Source organism: Melopsittacus undulatus, chromosome 4 (genome assembly GCF_012275295.1).
Source record: "Melopsittacus undulatus isolate bMelUnd1 chromosome 4, bMelUnd1.mat.Z, whole genome shotgun sequence".
In the NCBI taxonomy this organism is placed as follows: domain Eukaryota; kingdom Metazoa; phylum Chordata; class Aves; order Psittaciformes; family Psittaculidae; genus Melopsittacus; species Melopsittacus undulatus.
The window spans coordinates 79,340,749-79,358,356 of record NC_047530.1 but is presented as its reverse complement, the minus strand read 5'-3'; the positions used below and the strand labels follow the sequence as shown (position 1 = coordinate 79,358,356).

Genomic DNA, 17,608 nt, shown 5'->3' with positions numbered 1-17,608 from the left:
AAGGGTTAGGTTTTGTTCTTCCACTTTGAGTTGAACACTGAATCTGAATGCAGCAAAAGTAAACTATCATTCATGAATAGAAAACCATATTCAAATTACAGATTTCATCATAGCAACCAAAGGCAGGAAACATTCTAAAAAGGCCATACAAGCCAAGTAGAATGCTTTTAGTGGGGAAAAACAACTACTCCTTGCAACTCTTAATACTGTTAGCAGATTACATTCTGGACGTATTGAAGAAAGAGGAAACAACCTATGAAAGCTTCCCTGCAGCCAGGGTTCTCATCCTTACCTCACATTCTACAGTGTTATACCTATGGGTGATATGAAGTTTTGCTCCCATCCCACTCAGCCTCGGTAGGAGGTCTGAAGATGATCTAAAATAACAGTATTAGAATTCTAAACAACCTTGGTTTAGTGTGAGGTGTCCCTGCCCATGGCAGGGGGGTTGGAACTAGATGATCTTAAGGTCCTTTCCAATCCTAACTATTCTATGATTTTTTAATACATGCTAAATACATGCTATTGCAAGCTAAAACGGGGAAATTCAACAAAGGCATATGCAACTACATGTAAAACTCCTCCAAGATGTAACTCCTTTACAGGGACAGTATCTAGAGGCAAAGGGACTGAGGAAACATTTGAAGACAATTTACTGGTAACTTCTTAAACCACAGTAGCGAAATTAACAGAGCTTGATTGCTTCAGTGAAAACCCCAATTCTAAAGCATGAACAAGTGTTCATTGGAAGTATCTTCATAATGGGAATGTCTTTCTTTAAAGTAGTCTGATTATCAGGTTTATTCATCTGGTGTTTCTGAACAGCTACAGTGCTGTGGGCATAGTGCTTAGTTTACCCTGCATGCTTTTTGGTTCCATTTTATTTTTTGGAACTATGGAACAATGAATCAGAAAAAATCTAACTCATTCTTTTATCTATTTTATTCTTTGTGTTCTGTGAATTTTTTTGCAAAGTCAAATCTTCCCAGCTATTGATGTCACCCTATGTCAAAGGATTTTCCATTGATTGCAGTGACGATACTGAATACCAAGTGTCTCCCAAATAGAACTCCTTCATCAACATCTGCTGACCCAGGATGTTGACCTTCCTTATCTTATTTTTTTTCAGTATCACAAGACACTATAGCACATGAATGTAAAAATCAATTCTAACTAGAGTTACACAAGTGAAATCAAGGCAGATACATTACTGTGAATAGAAGAGCTATGCATCATCATTAAGGGGATACACTTCACTAATTTTCCTGCATCTCACCTAACCCTCCAGTGAAATTATTGTATACACATACAAGAAGCTATAATGCACAAAACAGATTGCAAATGTTTAGGTCTAAAAGGTATTCTTGGCACCATGTAGCAACTAACCCTTTTTGCAATTCCAGCTCACTATAAACATGAAGCCTAAGCCACCAGAAACGAAAAGCACACCATTTGCATTTTCTCTTAATTGGACCCCTGAGATGGACACATTCAAACTGAAGATAAATCTGCTGCTTTTTGGAATAAAACAGCTGTGTAAGAGAGGGAAATTAAAGTTTGGGTTTTGTTTTTGTTTTTTTTTTTTTTTAATCCCTGTCTATGTCAGGAGAGAGTGGCCGCTGCTTAAGGGACAATTACAAGGCACAGCTGAGATGGAGCTTGGATGTGCTACTACAGCCTGTGGAAAGAGGCTGACAGCTCTGGGCATCCTCTTGGACAGAGGCAGATCTCCTGCTCCTCAGCAAAGGGGGATCCTAAGTGGCCATCTAAGACTACATGCTAAATTTTCAAATAGAGAAAAGGCAGTGTGGAGAATCCTATCAGTGAAATAGCCTGTTCAGTGGCTCAGCTTGACAGATAAAATGATCGAAGCAGTTCGCCTGACAAAGAGAGTTTGCCACTGAAGAATGTGGTTTGGAAGCACATTGAATTTCTCAAAACAGGTGGCAGACTGTTCTGAGTTATGTCCTTCCAGGCTGTGGCCCAGCAATTACACACACAGTGATGCAATGGGTGCTTGCTACTGAGGAATAAAGCTTTGTACTATTTTGCCCCTGCAAAGGTCCACATGTGATGGAAATGGGTACAACCTGAGTGGAGCATTCTGCTTTACATACACAGCCTACTGTAATTTTCAAGCTATTGTTGCACTTGAGCCTTAAACTGCAAAGTACATAAACAAAACATGACAAATTTTGCTCCTTATCACTCTGATATGCAAAATAAAATGAAAAGCAGTGAACAAATCAGCCACAGCTGTGTCACCTCACTAACGAGTCTCTCCCATACCATTAACTTTTGCCTGTTCTGACATCTGAAGAAATCAGTGTCAGAGGCCAGCAGACTGGATTTGTTTTACACCAGATGTGAGAACAGATGCCAAAAATGGAGGCTAGTTTTGGAAGCCCAGTGGTTTTCTCCTTCCATTAAGCTGAAGAGCAACTGTCCTAGAGTTGCCAGTGCAAAAAGCAAAACTAAAGGAACAGCATGGCAGCAGGAGAGGTGCAGGATTGGGATGTTCTTCATCAAGCATATTAAAGAATGATGAATGATCAGCATGGTAGACATGGTTCCTAGGCAGCTTTAGGTAGGATTGTCATTACACAACTAAAAATTAGTCATAAGCATGTGAAAGCCATGCCAGGCCATTCACTTTTGGACTTCAAATAAAGTACTAGGAGACTGTTAGTTGGGAAGAGCAGGGGAGGGAAAATAAGTCAACTGTGGTTTCCTAATATGAAGACCTCTATTGAATTTACTGGGTAAAATATCTCTGCTAGAGAGAGCCTGATTAGGCAAGGCTCGGCTTGGCTTGACTAATACAAGGTAAGTTAGGCTAGGCTAGGTTAGGTTAGGCTATGCTAACAGGCTAGGCTATATCAAGCTAGGCTGGTCCAGGCTAATTAAACTAGGATGGGCTAGGCTAGGCTAACTCAGGCTAGGATAACCCTGGCTACCCTAGGCTAGGCTAACCAAGGCTAGGCTATGGCCAGGCTAATCCAGGCTAGTATGCTAAACTACTCCAGCTAGGCTAACTCATGCTAAACAAGGCTAGGCTAGGTTAGGTCATGCTAACCCAGGCTAGGCTAAGCTAACCCCAGGCTCACTGAGGATAGGCTAATCCAGGTTAACCAAGGTTACCTCGAGGTAACTAAGTTAAGGAGGGTAGGCTAATCTTACCCGGTGCAATCCCAGTGGGCTAACCTCACCCGGGATAATCTGACCCGGGATAATGTGACCTGGGGCAATCTCAGTGGGCTAATCTGACCTGAGCTAATCTGACCCGGCGCAATCCCAGTGGGCTAACCTCACCCGAGCTAATCTGACCTGGGATAATATGAGCTAATCTGACCCGGGTTAATCTGACCCGGGCTAATCTGACACAGGCTAATTTGACCCGGGATAATCTAACCCGGGCTAATCTGAGCTAATCTGACCCGGGATAATATGAGCTAATCTGACCCGGGTTAATATGACCCGTGATAATTTGACCCGGGCTAATCTGACCCTGGCTAATCTGAGTTAATCTGACCCGGGATAATCTGACCCGGGATAATATGAGCTAATCTGACCCGGGTTAATGTGACCTGGGCTAATCTGACCCTGGATAATCTGACACGGGCTAATTTGACCAGGGATAATCTGAGTTAATCTGACCCGGGATAATATGAGCTAATCTGACCTCAGTTAATATGACCCGTGTTAATCTGACCCGGGCTAATCTGAGCTAATCTGACACGGGCTAATCTGACCCGGGCTAATCTGATCTATTCTGACCCGGGCTAATCTGAGTTAATCTGACCCGGGATAATATGAGCTAATCTGACACGGGTTAATCTGACCCGAGCTAATCTGACCTATCTGACCCGGGATAATTTCACCCTGGCTGTAGGCTATGCTAGGCTTCCTCAGGCTAGGCTAAATCAGGTTAACGCAGGCTAGGTACCTGGCCACGGTAAACTAACCAGGCTATGCTAGCCTAGGCTGGGCTAATCCAGTCTAGATTAGCCAGGCTAACCCAGGCTAGGCTAGTATATGGTAACCCAGGCTAGGCTAGGCTAGGTACCTGGCCACGGTAAACTAACCAGACTATGCTAGCCTAGGCTGGGCTAATCCAGTCTAGATTAGCTAGGTTAACCCAGGTTAACCAAGGCTAGGTGAGTTTAAGCTAGGCTGGGCTAGGCTAGGCTAACTTAGGCTAAACAAGGTTAGGCTAGGCTAACCCAGTCTAGGATAACCCTGGCTACCCTATGCTGGGTTAACCAAGGCTAGGCTATGCTAGGCCAGGATAGGATGGGCTAGGCTATGCTAACTCAGGCTAATCCAGGCTAAGCTAACCTAGGCTAACCCAGGCTAGGATAGGCTATGCTGTGCTAACCCAGGCTAGGCTGGGCTAGGCTGTGCTGGGCAAGGCTGGGCCAGGCCAGGCCAGGCCAGGCTAGGCAAGGCAAGGCAAAACCTGTAAGAGGTCAATGGTGAATTTTTAAGTGCCAGTCATCCTTTTGATAAAATCCTAAGGAAGCCTTTTTCTTACAGTTATTTACTGCTTCCTTTATGTGCTTTGAAGATCTGAATATCCTTCTGTTTTACTATTCTTGACTCATGTTTTCACTCTTTAATTGAACTTTCTAATTATTTTGTGTTTCAGAAGTCCCTTTCTTTCTATTTCTTTATAGCCTGGGCATGACTTCATATGAATGTCTAACTGAACTATAAACTGCCTTTATAAATGTAATTTTTTTCTTGAAAGCTATATCTTACTGCAATGACGAAAGTTTTGTCATGTGTTAGATTAAGATGTCTGTCTAAAATCAATAATGTTGACATAACAACATTGGTTTCTGCTAGGCTCTCAATTACTTTCTCAGTTGTTTGTCATAGGAATAATATATGGCTTTTTAGAAAAGACAGGCCCGGTAGGAGGGGAGGGGGAGTTGCCCTTTATGTTAGGGATAGGCTGGAGAGTATGAAACTCTGTCTGGGGACAGGTGATCAGTTAACAGAAAGTTTGTGGGTCAGGGTGAAGGGGAAATCGGTGATGGGACACATTACTGCAGGGATCTGTTACAGACCACCTGATCAAGAGGAACCTGTGGATGAAGAACTCTACAGACAGATAGGAACAGCCTCACACTCACAGGCCCTTGTTCTCATGGGGGATTTCAACCACCCTGACATCTGTTGGGGCAACGGTACGGCCCGGCATAAGCAATCCAGGAGGTTCCTCGATTGTGTGGAAGACAACTTCCTTCTGCAAGTAACAGAGGAGCTGACAAGGAGAGGTGCCCTGCTTGACCTCGTGCTCAGCAACAGGGAAGGGCTCGTTGGAAATGTGACTCTCCAGGGAAGTCTTGGATGCAGTGATCATGAGATGGTCGAATTTGAGGTCCTCAAGACAGTGAGAAGAGCGTGCAGCAAGCTCACTGCCCTGGACTTCAAGAGAGCAGACTTTGGCCTCTTCAGGAACCTGCTTAGCAAGGTTCCATGGGATATAGCCCTAGAGGGCAGGGGGGCCAAGACTCTTGCTTAATATTCAAGGATCACTTGCTACAAGCTCAGGAGTGTTGCATCCCGACCAGAAGGAAGTGCAGCAGGAGGGCCAGGAGACCTCCTTGGATGGATAAGGAGCTGCTGAGAAAAAATTCACAAGAAAAAAGAGGCTTAAAAAGGTGGAAACAAGGACAGGTGGCCTGGGATGAATACAGGGATGTTGTCAGGGTAGTTAGGGACCAAGTTAGGAAAGCTAAGGCCCAATTGGAGCTAAACTTGGCAAGGGATGTTAAAGATAATAGGAAGGGATTTTATAGGTATGTAGTGGCTAAAAGACAGACTAAGGAAAATGTAGGCCCCCTCTGGAAACTTTCAGGAGAACTGGCTACACAGGACTTGGAGAAGGCTGAGGTTCTGAATGGCTTCTTTGCCTCGGTCTTCACTGGCAAAGGCTCTGACCGCAGCACCCGAGTCTTGGAAGGTGGACGCAGGGACTGTGAAAACCTAGACCTTGGGCCCACTGTAGGAGAGGATCTGGTTCGAGATCATCTTAAGAACCTGAATGTACACAAGTTCATGGGACCTGATGAAATACATCCATGGGTCCTGAAGGAGCTGGCGAATGAAGTTGCAAAGCCACTGGCCGTCACATTTGAAAAATCCTGTCAGTCAGGTGAAGTTCCTGATGACTGGAAAAAGGGAAATATAACCCCCATTTTCAAGAAGGGGAAAATGGATGACCCAGGGAATTACAGACCAGTCGATCTCACCTCTGTGCCTGGCAAAATCTGGGAGCAGATTCTTTTGGAAGGTATGCTAGGGCACATGAAAAACAACAAGGTGCTTAGTGACAGCCAGCACGGCTTTACTAGGGGAAAATCCTGCCTGACCAATTTGGTGGCCTTCTATGATGGGACTACAAAAGTGATGGACAGGGGTGGAGCAGTTAATGTCATCTACCTGGACTTGTGCAAAGCATTCGACACTGTCCCACATGACATTCTTGTCTCTAAATTGGAGTGTCATCAATTTGATAGGTGGACCACTCGGTGGATAAAGAACTGGCTGGATGGCCACATGCAAAGAGTTGTGGTCAATGGCTCAATGTCCAGCTGGAGACCAGCAACGAGTGGTGTCCCTCAGGGATCGGTGTTGGGACCGGTCTTGTTTAACGTCTTTGTCAGTGACATGGACAATGGAATTGAGTGCGCCCTCAGCAAGTTTGCCGATGACACCAAGCTGTGTGGTTTGGTTGATACGCTGGAAGGAATGCCATTCAGAGGGACCTTGACACACTTGTGAGGTGGGCTGATGCCAACCTCATGAAGTTTAACCATGCCAAGTGCAAGGTTCTACACCTGGGTCAGAGGAATCCCAGGAACAGCTACAGGTTGGGCAAAAAAGAAATTCATGGTAGTCCTGCAGAGAAGGACTTGGGGGTGTTAGTCAATGAGAAAATGAACATCAGCCAGCCTCAGTGTGCACTCACAGCCCAGAAAGCCAACCGTATCCTGGGCTGCATCAACAGGAGCATGACCAGCAGGTCAAAGGAGGTGATCCTGCGCCTCTACTCTGCTCTCGTGAGACCTCACTTGGAGTATTGTGTGCAGTTCTGGTGTCCTCAACATAAAAAGGACATGGTGCTGTTAGAACAAGTCCAGAGGAGGAACATGAGGATGATCAGGGGACTGGAGCACTTCCTGTATGAAGATAGGCTGAGAAAGTTGGGGCTGTTCAGCCTGGAGAAGAGAAGGCTGCATGGAGACCTCAGAGCAGCCTTCCAGTATCTGAAGGGGCCTACAGGGATGCTGGGGAGGGACTATTCATTAGGGACTGTAGTGACAGGACAAGGGGTAATGGGTTGAAACTTAAACAGCAGAGGTTTAGACTGGATATAAGGAAGAAATTCCTTAGGGTGGTGAGGTACTGGAATGGGTTGCCCATGGAGGTTGTGAATGCTCCATCCCTGGCAGTGTTCAAGACCAGGTTGGATGAAGCCTTGGGTGACATGGTTTAGTGTGAGTTGTCCCTGCCCATGGCAGGGGGGTTGGAACTAGGTGATCTTCAGGTCCTTTCCAATCCTAACTATTCTATGATTCTATGATTTACTTTAACCATCTGGGGGAGGGGAAATAAAAAAAAATAAAAAAAGATTTAAGTCATAAATACTTCATGAACCTTGAGAGGCACAATACAAGCTGAAGCTATTCCACCAACAGCCATGGCCACACACAGCTGCACAATCCTGTCCTCCTAATAGTTTAGCAGGACCTTTACTCTGTTCTAGGTCAGCAGCAGTAGGCTAACTGCATCACCAAAGTAGAAAAAAGAATAACACCACGTTCCTCAAAACCCTCCAATCCAAAACACCACACTCAACTGTAAAGCTACTACTGCCTAGACAACAAGTCAACACATGTAAACACATTCAATCACAAGCATTACAGCATTAAAAATTCTGTGCCTTTGAAGTAATTTTCACAAGGTAAACCACAACGACACAGACATTATCCCACACATCAGTAGGTCTAGTGCCAAGTCAAAACAGCCTCCAATACCTGACTAGAACTGTACATAGTAAAATTCAGAGCATGTTGTTACTACAGAAGACTTAGTATAAACATAAATATGCCAATTACTATACAGCAAAACACTCCATTTTGGGGGGGCAGAAAATTGAGTTATTTTTTTCAGGTATCAAAACCTGATGTGTACAGATGGAGAACAAGCTTACAGCAGTAAAGTTATCTTCCCAAGGCTACAGAGAAAGCTTGGCCTATGGCTAGAAATAGAATAGTCCCTGGAGCAAATTCTTGGCCTGGCCTCTGTGAACCTATCAGGATCTGAGTTAGCATTAATTCACTTTTTTTCCTTAGCATTTAAAGACACCTGTGAAAGTTTAAACAGGCTGCCTTAAGCAAATAGCTCACAAAAATGAGAGACAAAACAAGAATTACTATATAAAAACAAAACAAACAAGAAAAAAAAGACACACAAGAAAATGTTGAAAAGGAAATTTAAGTCTGAAAACACTTCACCTAGTGTAAGTTCACCCTATCATTTGCCATAAGCTTTAGGACCAGTTGTTGATCTGTTTCAAATTGAAATAAAACCACAGAAGTCTACAAATCTATGTACTCCAACTGAAGTCTCTATAAATTATTTGAAGTTAATTTAGATTTCAAGCCTAAAGATTCCATAAGCCATTAAACATTACTTGCAATGCTATCCCTTAAATCCAAATTTTGTTTTAATCCACCAGATGCTTCTCAGCAGGGAAATGCACACACGATAATGCAATGAGTATCTCTTAGTGGGAGTGTAACAGGAAATCTCCATTTGAGTAGGGTTTGCTCAAGTGTTCAGCAGAATTCAAAATACCAAAATCAGATCATTTTGCTACTCACATCTCAATGACAGATGTTGTTGTTGCTGTTTTGGTTTGCATTGAGTTTTTTGTTTGTTTGGGGTTTGTTGGTTTTGGGGTTTGTTTGGTTTTGTTGGGTTTTTTTGGGTTTGTTTCTTTTTAACACATGCACAAGCAATAACTACAGGTTTCCCCACAATCAGAACTCATATGGAAAAAGGCACATAGCTATGACTTTTACCTTCTTAACTAACAATATGTACAAATTAATTTGCTGACCTATTTTTTTCATGTCTAGAGAGAGAACTGTTAAGCAATCTCTCATTTTCTTGTTGCAGCTAATTATACACAGAAATATCAAGTCATGCTAAATAAAAAGGAGATAGAGTTTATTATTAGTTTCTAATGTGCTACAAAAATAAGCAAATGAATTGGCTCTTTTGGATACTATTAGTTCCACATAGTTAGACATTATAGTCTGATATACATTAGCTGAAGCAGCAAGTCAGAGGATAGCGATGCCTATCAAGTCAGGAGATAGACAATAATCTCTCAGGCATACATATAGTCCTCATTCACTCTTTTACAAAACAAGCTAAGACTGATGACTCTCATCTGCCTTTCTGTATCCATAGCATCACACACACACATACAAACTGATCAACATAAAAAGATAGCTTGGGCTGTCTTACTTTTCCTTGCACTGTCTAGCAGTGTTCTCATAAGTCTTTAGCCATGTAGTTAGGAAATGATCTTCCACCACTGCAACGACTATCAGTTTCATCACTAGCTTCCATGATGCTAGCCAGGTCTGATGCTGGTTACTTGGCTCTGGTCTATGTTTGCCATAGGAACAGTGGGAAATGCTTTTCCAGTATTAACTCAACTCACACTAAACATGAATTTAACTGTTCCAAACATCACAAACCTGTTGTTAAATATGTGAAGTTATTTGTAGCTTTGAAGGAGTGCTCTTATCATGGAAGGACCACAGATCATTCTTTTCATTGAAGCAAAGTTAGGTGGTTTCCACAAAATACTGTTTCTAAGGAATTTCTTTCTAATTTGGACTTTGCCATTTCAAGTACCCCTTAACCTGTCTATCAGGCCTACCAGAATGGGAATGCACGCAGATACTTTTCCCCAGCTATACATCCTAGCTGACACTGCAGGCTGCATTTCCATTCTATTAAATCTCCCACTGAACAATAATAAATCTTTCTTCTAAAATTTTAGATTTTTCTTTTCAGAGCCTGAGGAAATAACTGTCACTCTTTGGTCATTGAAATTTTTCATTAAAAAACATGATCTGAAGACAATGCACTTAGAGGTGCGTTTTCTTCACCTTGACACATTGAAAAGATACATTATACTTAATGGTTCCTCGATGCAGAATCTTTACTAGCAGAAGATAAATAGTCTTCATATCTGACGAGAAATCTTAATTTAGGATTCAGCTGAGGATTCTATTCTGTAGTAGATCTTACTCATGTTCTCAGCATCACACCTAGCATGAAAATGGACCAGAGATGTCTCCAGAAAGGCAGAGTTTGCAGTGCAAGTCTGCAGCAGTTCCTGAAAGGCAGATGCCTCTTGTCTAACTATTTTTACAGTATTTGTCAGACTACCCCCCTTCCTCTGCAGTTTCTCTGTCTAGCAAAAATACCAGCTGGTTATTTCTGGTCACTCTTGACTAAGCACTGACTAATCTCATTCTTCTAACTCTGAAGCTAAACTTATTTGTCCCTTTTTCTACACATCCAGAGAAAAAAGAACGGTAATGGGTCTTGCATGAAAGTCAGAAAAGATACTGTGGAGCCCTTAATGGCTTTACTGGAGAAAGCCATTTTGCAAATTAAGGTTAACGTCTATTAGAAGTTACCTTGGATTCCCCAGTCTCCAGACTTTTCATTTCGATCTTTAACAAAGCCTTAAAATTATCCTTATTTGAACAAAACTAATTTGACCAGATTGTACTACCTCCTTAAAACAATGTATCAAATTTTACTAATCTTTCAATCTCAAAGACTTGAGCAACTGACATTATAGTTGCTTGACAGGGTATCAAAATCTACGAATGCAAAAGAGATCAAAACAACTGTAGACCCTTATCATCCAGGTATTGTTCCCTCACACACCGAAAAATACACCACCAAACCACCCAACAGTATTTTTACTCTTTTTATACTATTTGTGTAATATTTTCAGTAAGGTACAATAACAGATTGATCAAACAACGTACACATCAGCACCACTACAGCAGGCAAGCACAGCTGTTTAACAAAGCATTATGGGGTTCTAGTCCAGTTTAGCACTTACGATGATAAATGTTAATTTTTTTCAAATGTAGTAGTATATAAATTTATCCAACTGTATTTTTCACAAGTTCAGTATTAAGCTACCTTGTCTCAAAAAGTGTCACAGCATGAAACAAAAAGGAGTTTTTTGTTCTCCATGTGGTATTTTCAGCAACAAAACTATCCTTCAGTTAATACTGGGTTATTAAACTCAGAAGGGGTAGTGCCACCCATTCAAACAACATCACCCTTAGGAATAACAGATTTCCTCGACTGTCACTCTGTACATACCCACAGTCTCTCAGATGCTCTCATTTCTCACCTAGCACTACCATTGTTCAACAGAGCTGGCAACAAGGAAGCACACGTGTCAGCCAACCAACAGTATGTTCAACCGCTGGGAGCTATATCGCTCTGTAAAGAAGCAGGTATTATTTATGTGATTATTTTACCGTTACTAAGTCTCCTACAGTGCAGGCATACCAATACAAGTCATCCACAAATAATAAATTATGTACTGACAAAATATTAAAATCTAACAAGCTTCAATTAAACACTTGCTGAAAAATCACGGAGAATAAATGCCAAGAAATAAACACCAATCACTATCAACCTCCTCAGTAAAGCAAAAGTTATAAATGTTATTAAAACAAACTTAAATCAGGTACAAACTTACATTTTGTCGCTTACATTGTGTACTAAGTTAAAGCACATGAATGCTTTAAAAATTCTGGCAGAAGAAAATCTAAGAAAAGTAAAACTGTTTCAATTTTCAACATTTTCACTGCTGCCCAAGAAGTTTATTTTAATTCAGTAGTGCTTTACAACCTTATAAATTTCATACAATAAAGTGATACTGTACAATTAACACTAAACATCCATTTTCTTCCATTAATCCTGATTTTCAGCTCCAGATACAAAGAATTACAAGTAAATCTTTACCAATAAGCAAAGAAACACATTTTTAAACTGGGAGAGCAGAGAAAATATCTCATGAGCTATGAAAAAACAAATTCTACTAGTATACCAGGCATTCATAAAGAAATCTGTTAACACATCCATGCCTTTGCACAAGAAGTAAGCCTGCAACTGCTGAGGTACTATTTTGTGGAAGTGATACAACAGTCACTGATTGAAAATACATTTGACTTTTAAGTCTGTAGTGATGTTCCTTCAAAGGGCAGAGGGACAAACTATTACCTATGTGATACACCAAAAAAAGCAAGAGCAGCAATTGAGACTTGTACTAGAGGATCATGTAAATTCAATTTCATATTAAAAAGCTACACACATTTTTATGGACAACAGTTAATACCAATCACATGCAATAAACCTAATTATTACTTAATTTCCTAACTATTTTTGACTATCTTTAGCCAACATACACATTTTTCATCCACCATAGGCTAGGGATGACTGTAGGGAACACCACTTATCGCCAAGCTGTGTGTCTAAAACTCTCCCCATTAAGCATTCAGTTCTTCTTTTTCCATATGTAAATTTCACTCTCTACCCATTCTAACTCTAATAGTACAGTATAATTCTCTCAGGGATATGAGTAGGACCACAACACCAGCCTAATTACTTCACATTGCCTGGTTATTTACCTTTCTTATTTGTTTATCATACTTTGCCACACAACCATATTCTCACAGTTGGAACCTCTGAATCACCAAACACAAAGTTGCCTTTAATGGAATCTTAGCAGAGATCTGATGGTAAAACTGAAGACCAAATTTTGAGAGTCTAAATCTCCCGCTATAAAATAAATGTTTATATGGTATAAATATATGGTATAAATTACATAATATAAATGTTAATTCATTTAAAAGATGTTATTGTTCTTACTGGTCTAGATATCACACATGCTTATTTCAGACTTCTGCACAAAAAAATACCACAATTTCAGAAATAAAAAATGAAAGAACTGAGATTATGCTTTTTACACTAAATAGCCTAGACTTAACATTCTTGCGTGTTCCCTGTTCTTCAAGAAATGTTACAGTGCTAGTTTTATATCAACAGCAGCATTTTATTTTCATTTCAAAATTCTTTAGGATGATCTCTGATGAGAAACAAATCAGTACTTAGCAGACAGAATAATTAAATCGCATTTTTCTAATGCAAAAATACAACAGGTTTGTATGTTTTAAAGGTTAGCATTTAAGCGAACACACAGTTGTTTTAATATACTTCCACCACAGCAATTTTTTTAATTGTTTACTGTTCAAATACATAGACAAAGATCACTATATACCCTGTTCTAGATCTCAGACTTCTATCATTTTGCCTGCCAACTAAAAAGAAGATTTCATGAGGTGTGAAGCATTGCAGATTTTAGACCTATACTTCTGTTCAACAGCTATCAGTCTTGAACTTGACATCCATATGCTATTTCCTTCTCCCAGGAAAGTCACTTAGAGTTTTGTATGCCTGAAAAAAGGCCCTTACTGGCCTCTCATTTCATATTTAGTGAATAGAAATTACATTTTGCTGTTACTAAGTACAGGCTGACCTAATCAAAAGGCTCTTTTGCACAGGCAGTGGATTTTTTGTCCTTTAGATCTTACCATATAACATGGTTAGCACCACACTCTGGTTTTGATTGTAGTGATTCAACTATAAGGAGAACAATAGGATTGCAAAAGTGTCACCAATATCAGAACTCTACCTTGGGAATTTAAGTTCTATATTTCATTAGCACTTCTGTCAGATTACAGCCCTGAAGCATCTGTCTTTTTGTAACTGATGTAATTAAATGCCCTGAGAAATATGCAAAATGAGGGATCTGCATATTATCACACAGCAGTTTTATTCTGTATTTAGCCTTTACTTGGTTTTAAGTGTCTGAACGGTACTGGGGTTTGAAATGTAACTTTTTGAATAAATGTGCTCCACTGAAAAAAAAAAAAAACACAACACCCCCCCCCCCCAAAAAAAAAAAAAAATAAAATAAAGCCTCTCTGGTCTTCAGGAGCAAGAAATGCAATCCTCTATAGCTCCTGGAAGAGGAAACACAAATATCAGGACTTTTCATGCGGTCAGTCATCTTGGAGAATGCTGGTTAGGTATCCAGCTGAGACACTCTAAACCAGGCCTGAGTTCTGAATGACCATCATCTATCTGAAATTCAGTGACCTTTAAAGAATGCTGAATTGGACATCCAAACTAAAGTGCCTCAGAACTACTTCACCTGTGTTTTTTGTTAGTATTATTATTCACAGCTGTGCTCAGGGTCTACTAAGAACTGCTCAAACAAAAGGGAAAATCCACATATATTTAACTTTTCAAGAAAGAACAGGCATGGGTCACTGGGAAAATGACATATACATCAATAAATTAATATAGTCAGTACCCAAATCAGTTGTCCAAGTAGTATTCCTGAGACAAGGACTGACAGATTAAAACAATACATCTACATCTGAGCATCCACGGGTAACACCTCCAAATGCTCTATATTTGTCCCATGTAACTCCATTTGCAATGCAAAATGCCTCTCTAATTCCAGAATGTAAAAGCTCACTTTAAGAAATCATTTTTCAGTAATTCATTCTGAAAGACAAATTATTTTGTATAGAATATCAGAATATCAGTGTTTTTTGCATTTACTTGTACTATGTTATCCTTAGGCCAACAGCTAATTCTGTAAAATACAATTCTGTAAATGGGAGTATCAACCAAGTTTCCATCTAAGATACTAAACAGATTAATAGAATTCACCATCTCAAAATAACAGCTCACATATAGTACACCAGACTAAACACTTACCAGGATAGAACCTCAAATCACACACCTATTGTTGCACTCAAGGTTTCAGTTATTTCTATAAAGCTAAACCCTTAAATGCATCTGTGATTATCTAAAAGAACTGATCACTAAAGCAACCATGAGGACAGATTTAACAACCTGCCTGCAATTTCCCCAGCATTTCACAAATAGCCCAGCATCAACTCTTTCAGTAATGCATTTGCACGCAGGGTCTATTCAGGCATGCTCTGACCACACCAGGACAGGCTGTCTGCAAGTCCCATCTCGATGGCTGCCTCATGAAAGCCCTTTACAAAGCTTACATTTACAAAGGCATACATTCTAAATCTTCACTCAATCTCTGACTACAGAGGAAGCTTTTAGGGCAGAATTTGGTCTATAGATTGTTTTGATATATTGATATGACTACTCCATTCACTGTGAAACAATTTTAGCTGATCAAATCAGGAAGATGAATGAAAAGGCTACTTTCTGTGAATTAGAAGTCTATACTGAACAAGAAATACCAGATAGGATGAGAGTTTGTTTTCTGCTTTGACAATAAATTATCAGAGGTTAGCTGCCTGAGGAGAAATTAAAACTATCACAGCAAAAGCTGTATTTGTATATTTTTCAAAGTTATATTCGGTAACATAAACGTCAAGAAACTAATAATGAGTTTCAAAACACAAAAGTTATGTTCCACCTGTAATATGCCCTTGTCCTCTATTAAGATTCTAAAACTGAGCTCGGTATTAACCTACAATACTGTGGCTACAGAAGGAAGTGAGAGTTATTATGAAATGATTTAGACTGCAGCTTTATACAACACATACACATACATTAAAGAAGAACCAGTTGTATTTACTTGGGGTGCTAAGGAATAAATTAATGTTCATTTTAGTAATTTTTTATCATATCCAGTCTCCATTTATGACTATACACTTATAAAAATATAAATCCACTTCTGCTGAGAATTTTACAAGCATGCATATTGCAGGCAGCATCAAAATAAAAAGGGAAATTAACTTATTCATAGAACAGTTTGGGTTGGAAGGGACCCTAAAGATCATCTGGTTCCAGCCCCCCTGCCATGAGCAGGGACACCTTCCACTAGACCAGGTTCCTCAAAGTCCCATCCAACATGGCCTTGAACTCTGCCAGGGATGGGGCAGCTTCATCAGGCATTGTTCAGTATCTGACCATGAAAGTATTGCACAAAACCACAAATGTCAGAACACGTATAACTGATTCTAAGAGAGTCTTAACTTTCAGCCACTAAAGACAATACCATAGGGCTCTACTGACCTCAGTGATTTTACAAATTTAAGCCTGTAAGAATTTTACTGATGCCTTGTGCAACTATATGCTGGGGAGCAACATTTTCAAGATCTATATGAACATGATGATTATCGCACAGTGCACGATCTGTATTTGGAGACAGCAGCTGAAACTTCCAAATAGTCTTTTACAATACAGCATTCCTGTAAAATTAAGATCTGTTCTTTCAGCTAAAAGAAAAACCTGATTTTATGATCTGTGTAAGTCCTGCTTCTCAACATCAGTAAATGAAAGCTAACAATTTCATTTTCCCTTAAGCAGCCACTCTTCCATATCCAGCCTAGCCTAGTTTAGCTTTCCAACCAAGAGACCAAACATCTTTCGATGCATGCATTCAGCGTCATTTCATTTTCTGTGTTCCAGTATTTCAGACCACAAAACAACCCAAACAGAATACATACCATGTACCTCTTACAGAACTAATATATAACATGTATACGTGTATTACCAAAGTTTGGATTTACATAGCTTTATAATACACTATACACAGGGGGTTTTAATAATACACCTAAAACATAAAGTTCAGATCAATGGATCTCACGCCTCATTTGCCATAGATCATTATCTAATAAGATAAGCTTTATATCTTTAGATCAGCATAAGATTTTTCAATCTCTCTCAAAACTACCAAGTGAAAGAATGTGAGAGTTCAGCTGGCGCACTTTTAAAATCCCACCAAAAGAAAACAGCTCATACCAGTAAAGATAAACCCTTTAAATTTACCCCAGTGATGGAAAAATATAGCACTGGCAGCACCTAGACTGAAAGGAAGGATGGTGCTCAAGCTGCATCACTCAAGGGAGTGGTCAGATCATAATAAACAAAGACTAGTTACAAACACTTTGTTAGGAAAGGAGGGTCATGAATCACTTCCCCATTATCCACAGAGACCATACTACAGGTGTCACTGCCCTTAGTATTTTTCTTACCTTCCATGTCCTCCATTTCTTCAACTACAGTTATCAAGTAATGCCAGTTTCCTAGCCTAGTACCTTTACTGTATCACATGCTCCTGCAAAAGCAGCACCATAGGATACACTTGCAAGGAAGTATTGTAACAGGATAAAACGGAATTTTACAGGAAGAATTTATAGGGGAATCTCAAAGAGTAATGAGAATACAGCCAGAGTAGCCCAACAATTAGCACAGCAGGTCCCCATTGCTCAGCCAAATGGAACATCAGAGCTGTATTGCTAACACTTTACCATTGCAGACAAGAGGTAAAACTGAAACAGGATTCTTTAAGTAGCAGGTGTTTGCAAAGAACTGGCAGTGTCAGAAACCCCGAAGTGACAACTAGTCATTTATATCAAACATATAGTAAACTCTGGTTACCTGGCATGACTCCCAGTTCATAGACTGGCTA

The 17,608-nt window shown here is 40.1% G+C and overlaps 1 protein-coding gene across 1 annotated transcript in view; it reads right to left on the bottom strand.

The window, feature by feature from the left end:
- Nucleotides 1-17,187, bottom strand: part of TMEM163 (transmembrane protein 163) — a 95,067-nt gene extending 77,880 nt beyond the window's left edge. Inside the window, exon 1 of the mRNA XM_031053384.2 lies at nucleotides 17,172-17,187. Coding sequence (XP_030909244.1) covers nucleotides 17,172-17,187 — 16 coding nt within the window. The remainder of the gene's footprint in view (nucleotides 1-17,171) is intronic.
- Nucleotides 17,188-17,608: the final 421 nt, after the last annotated feature.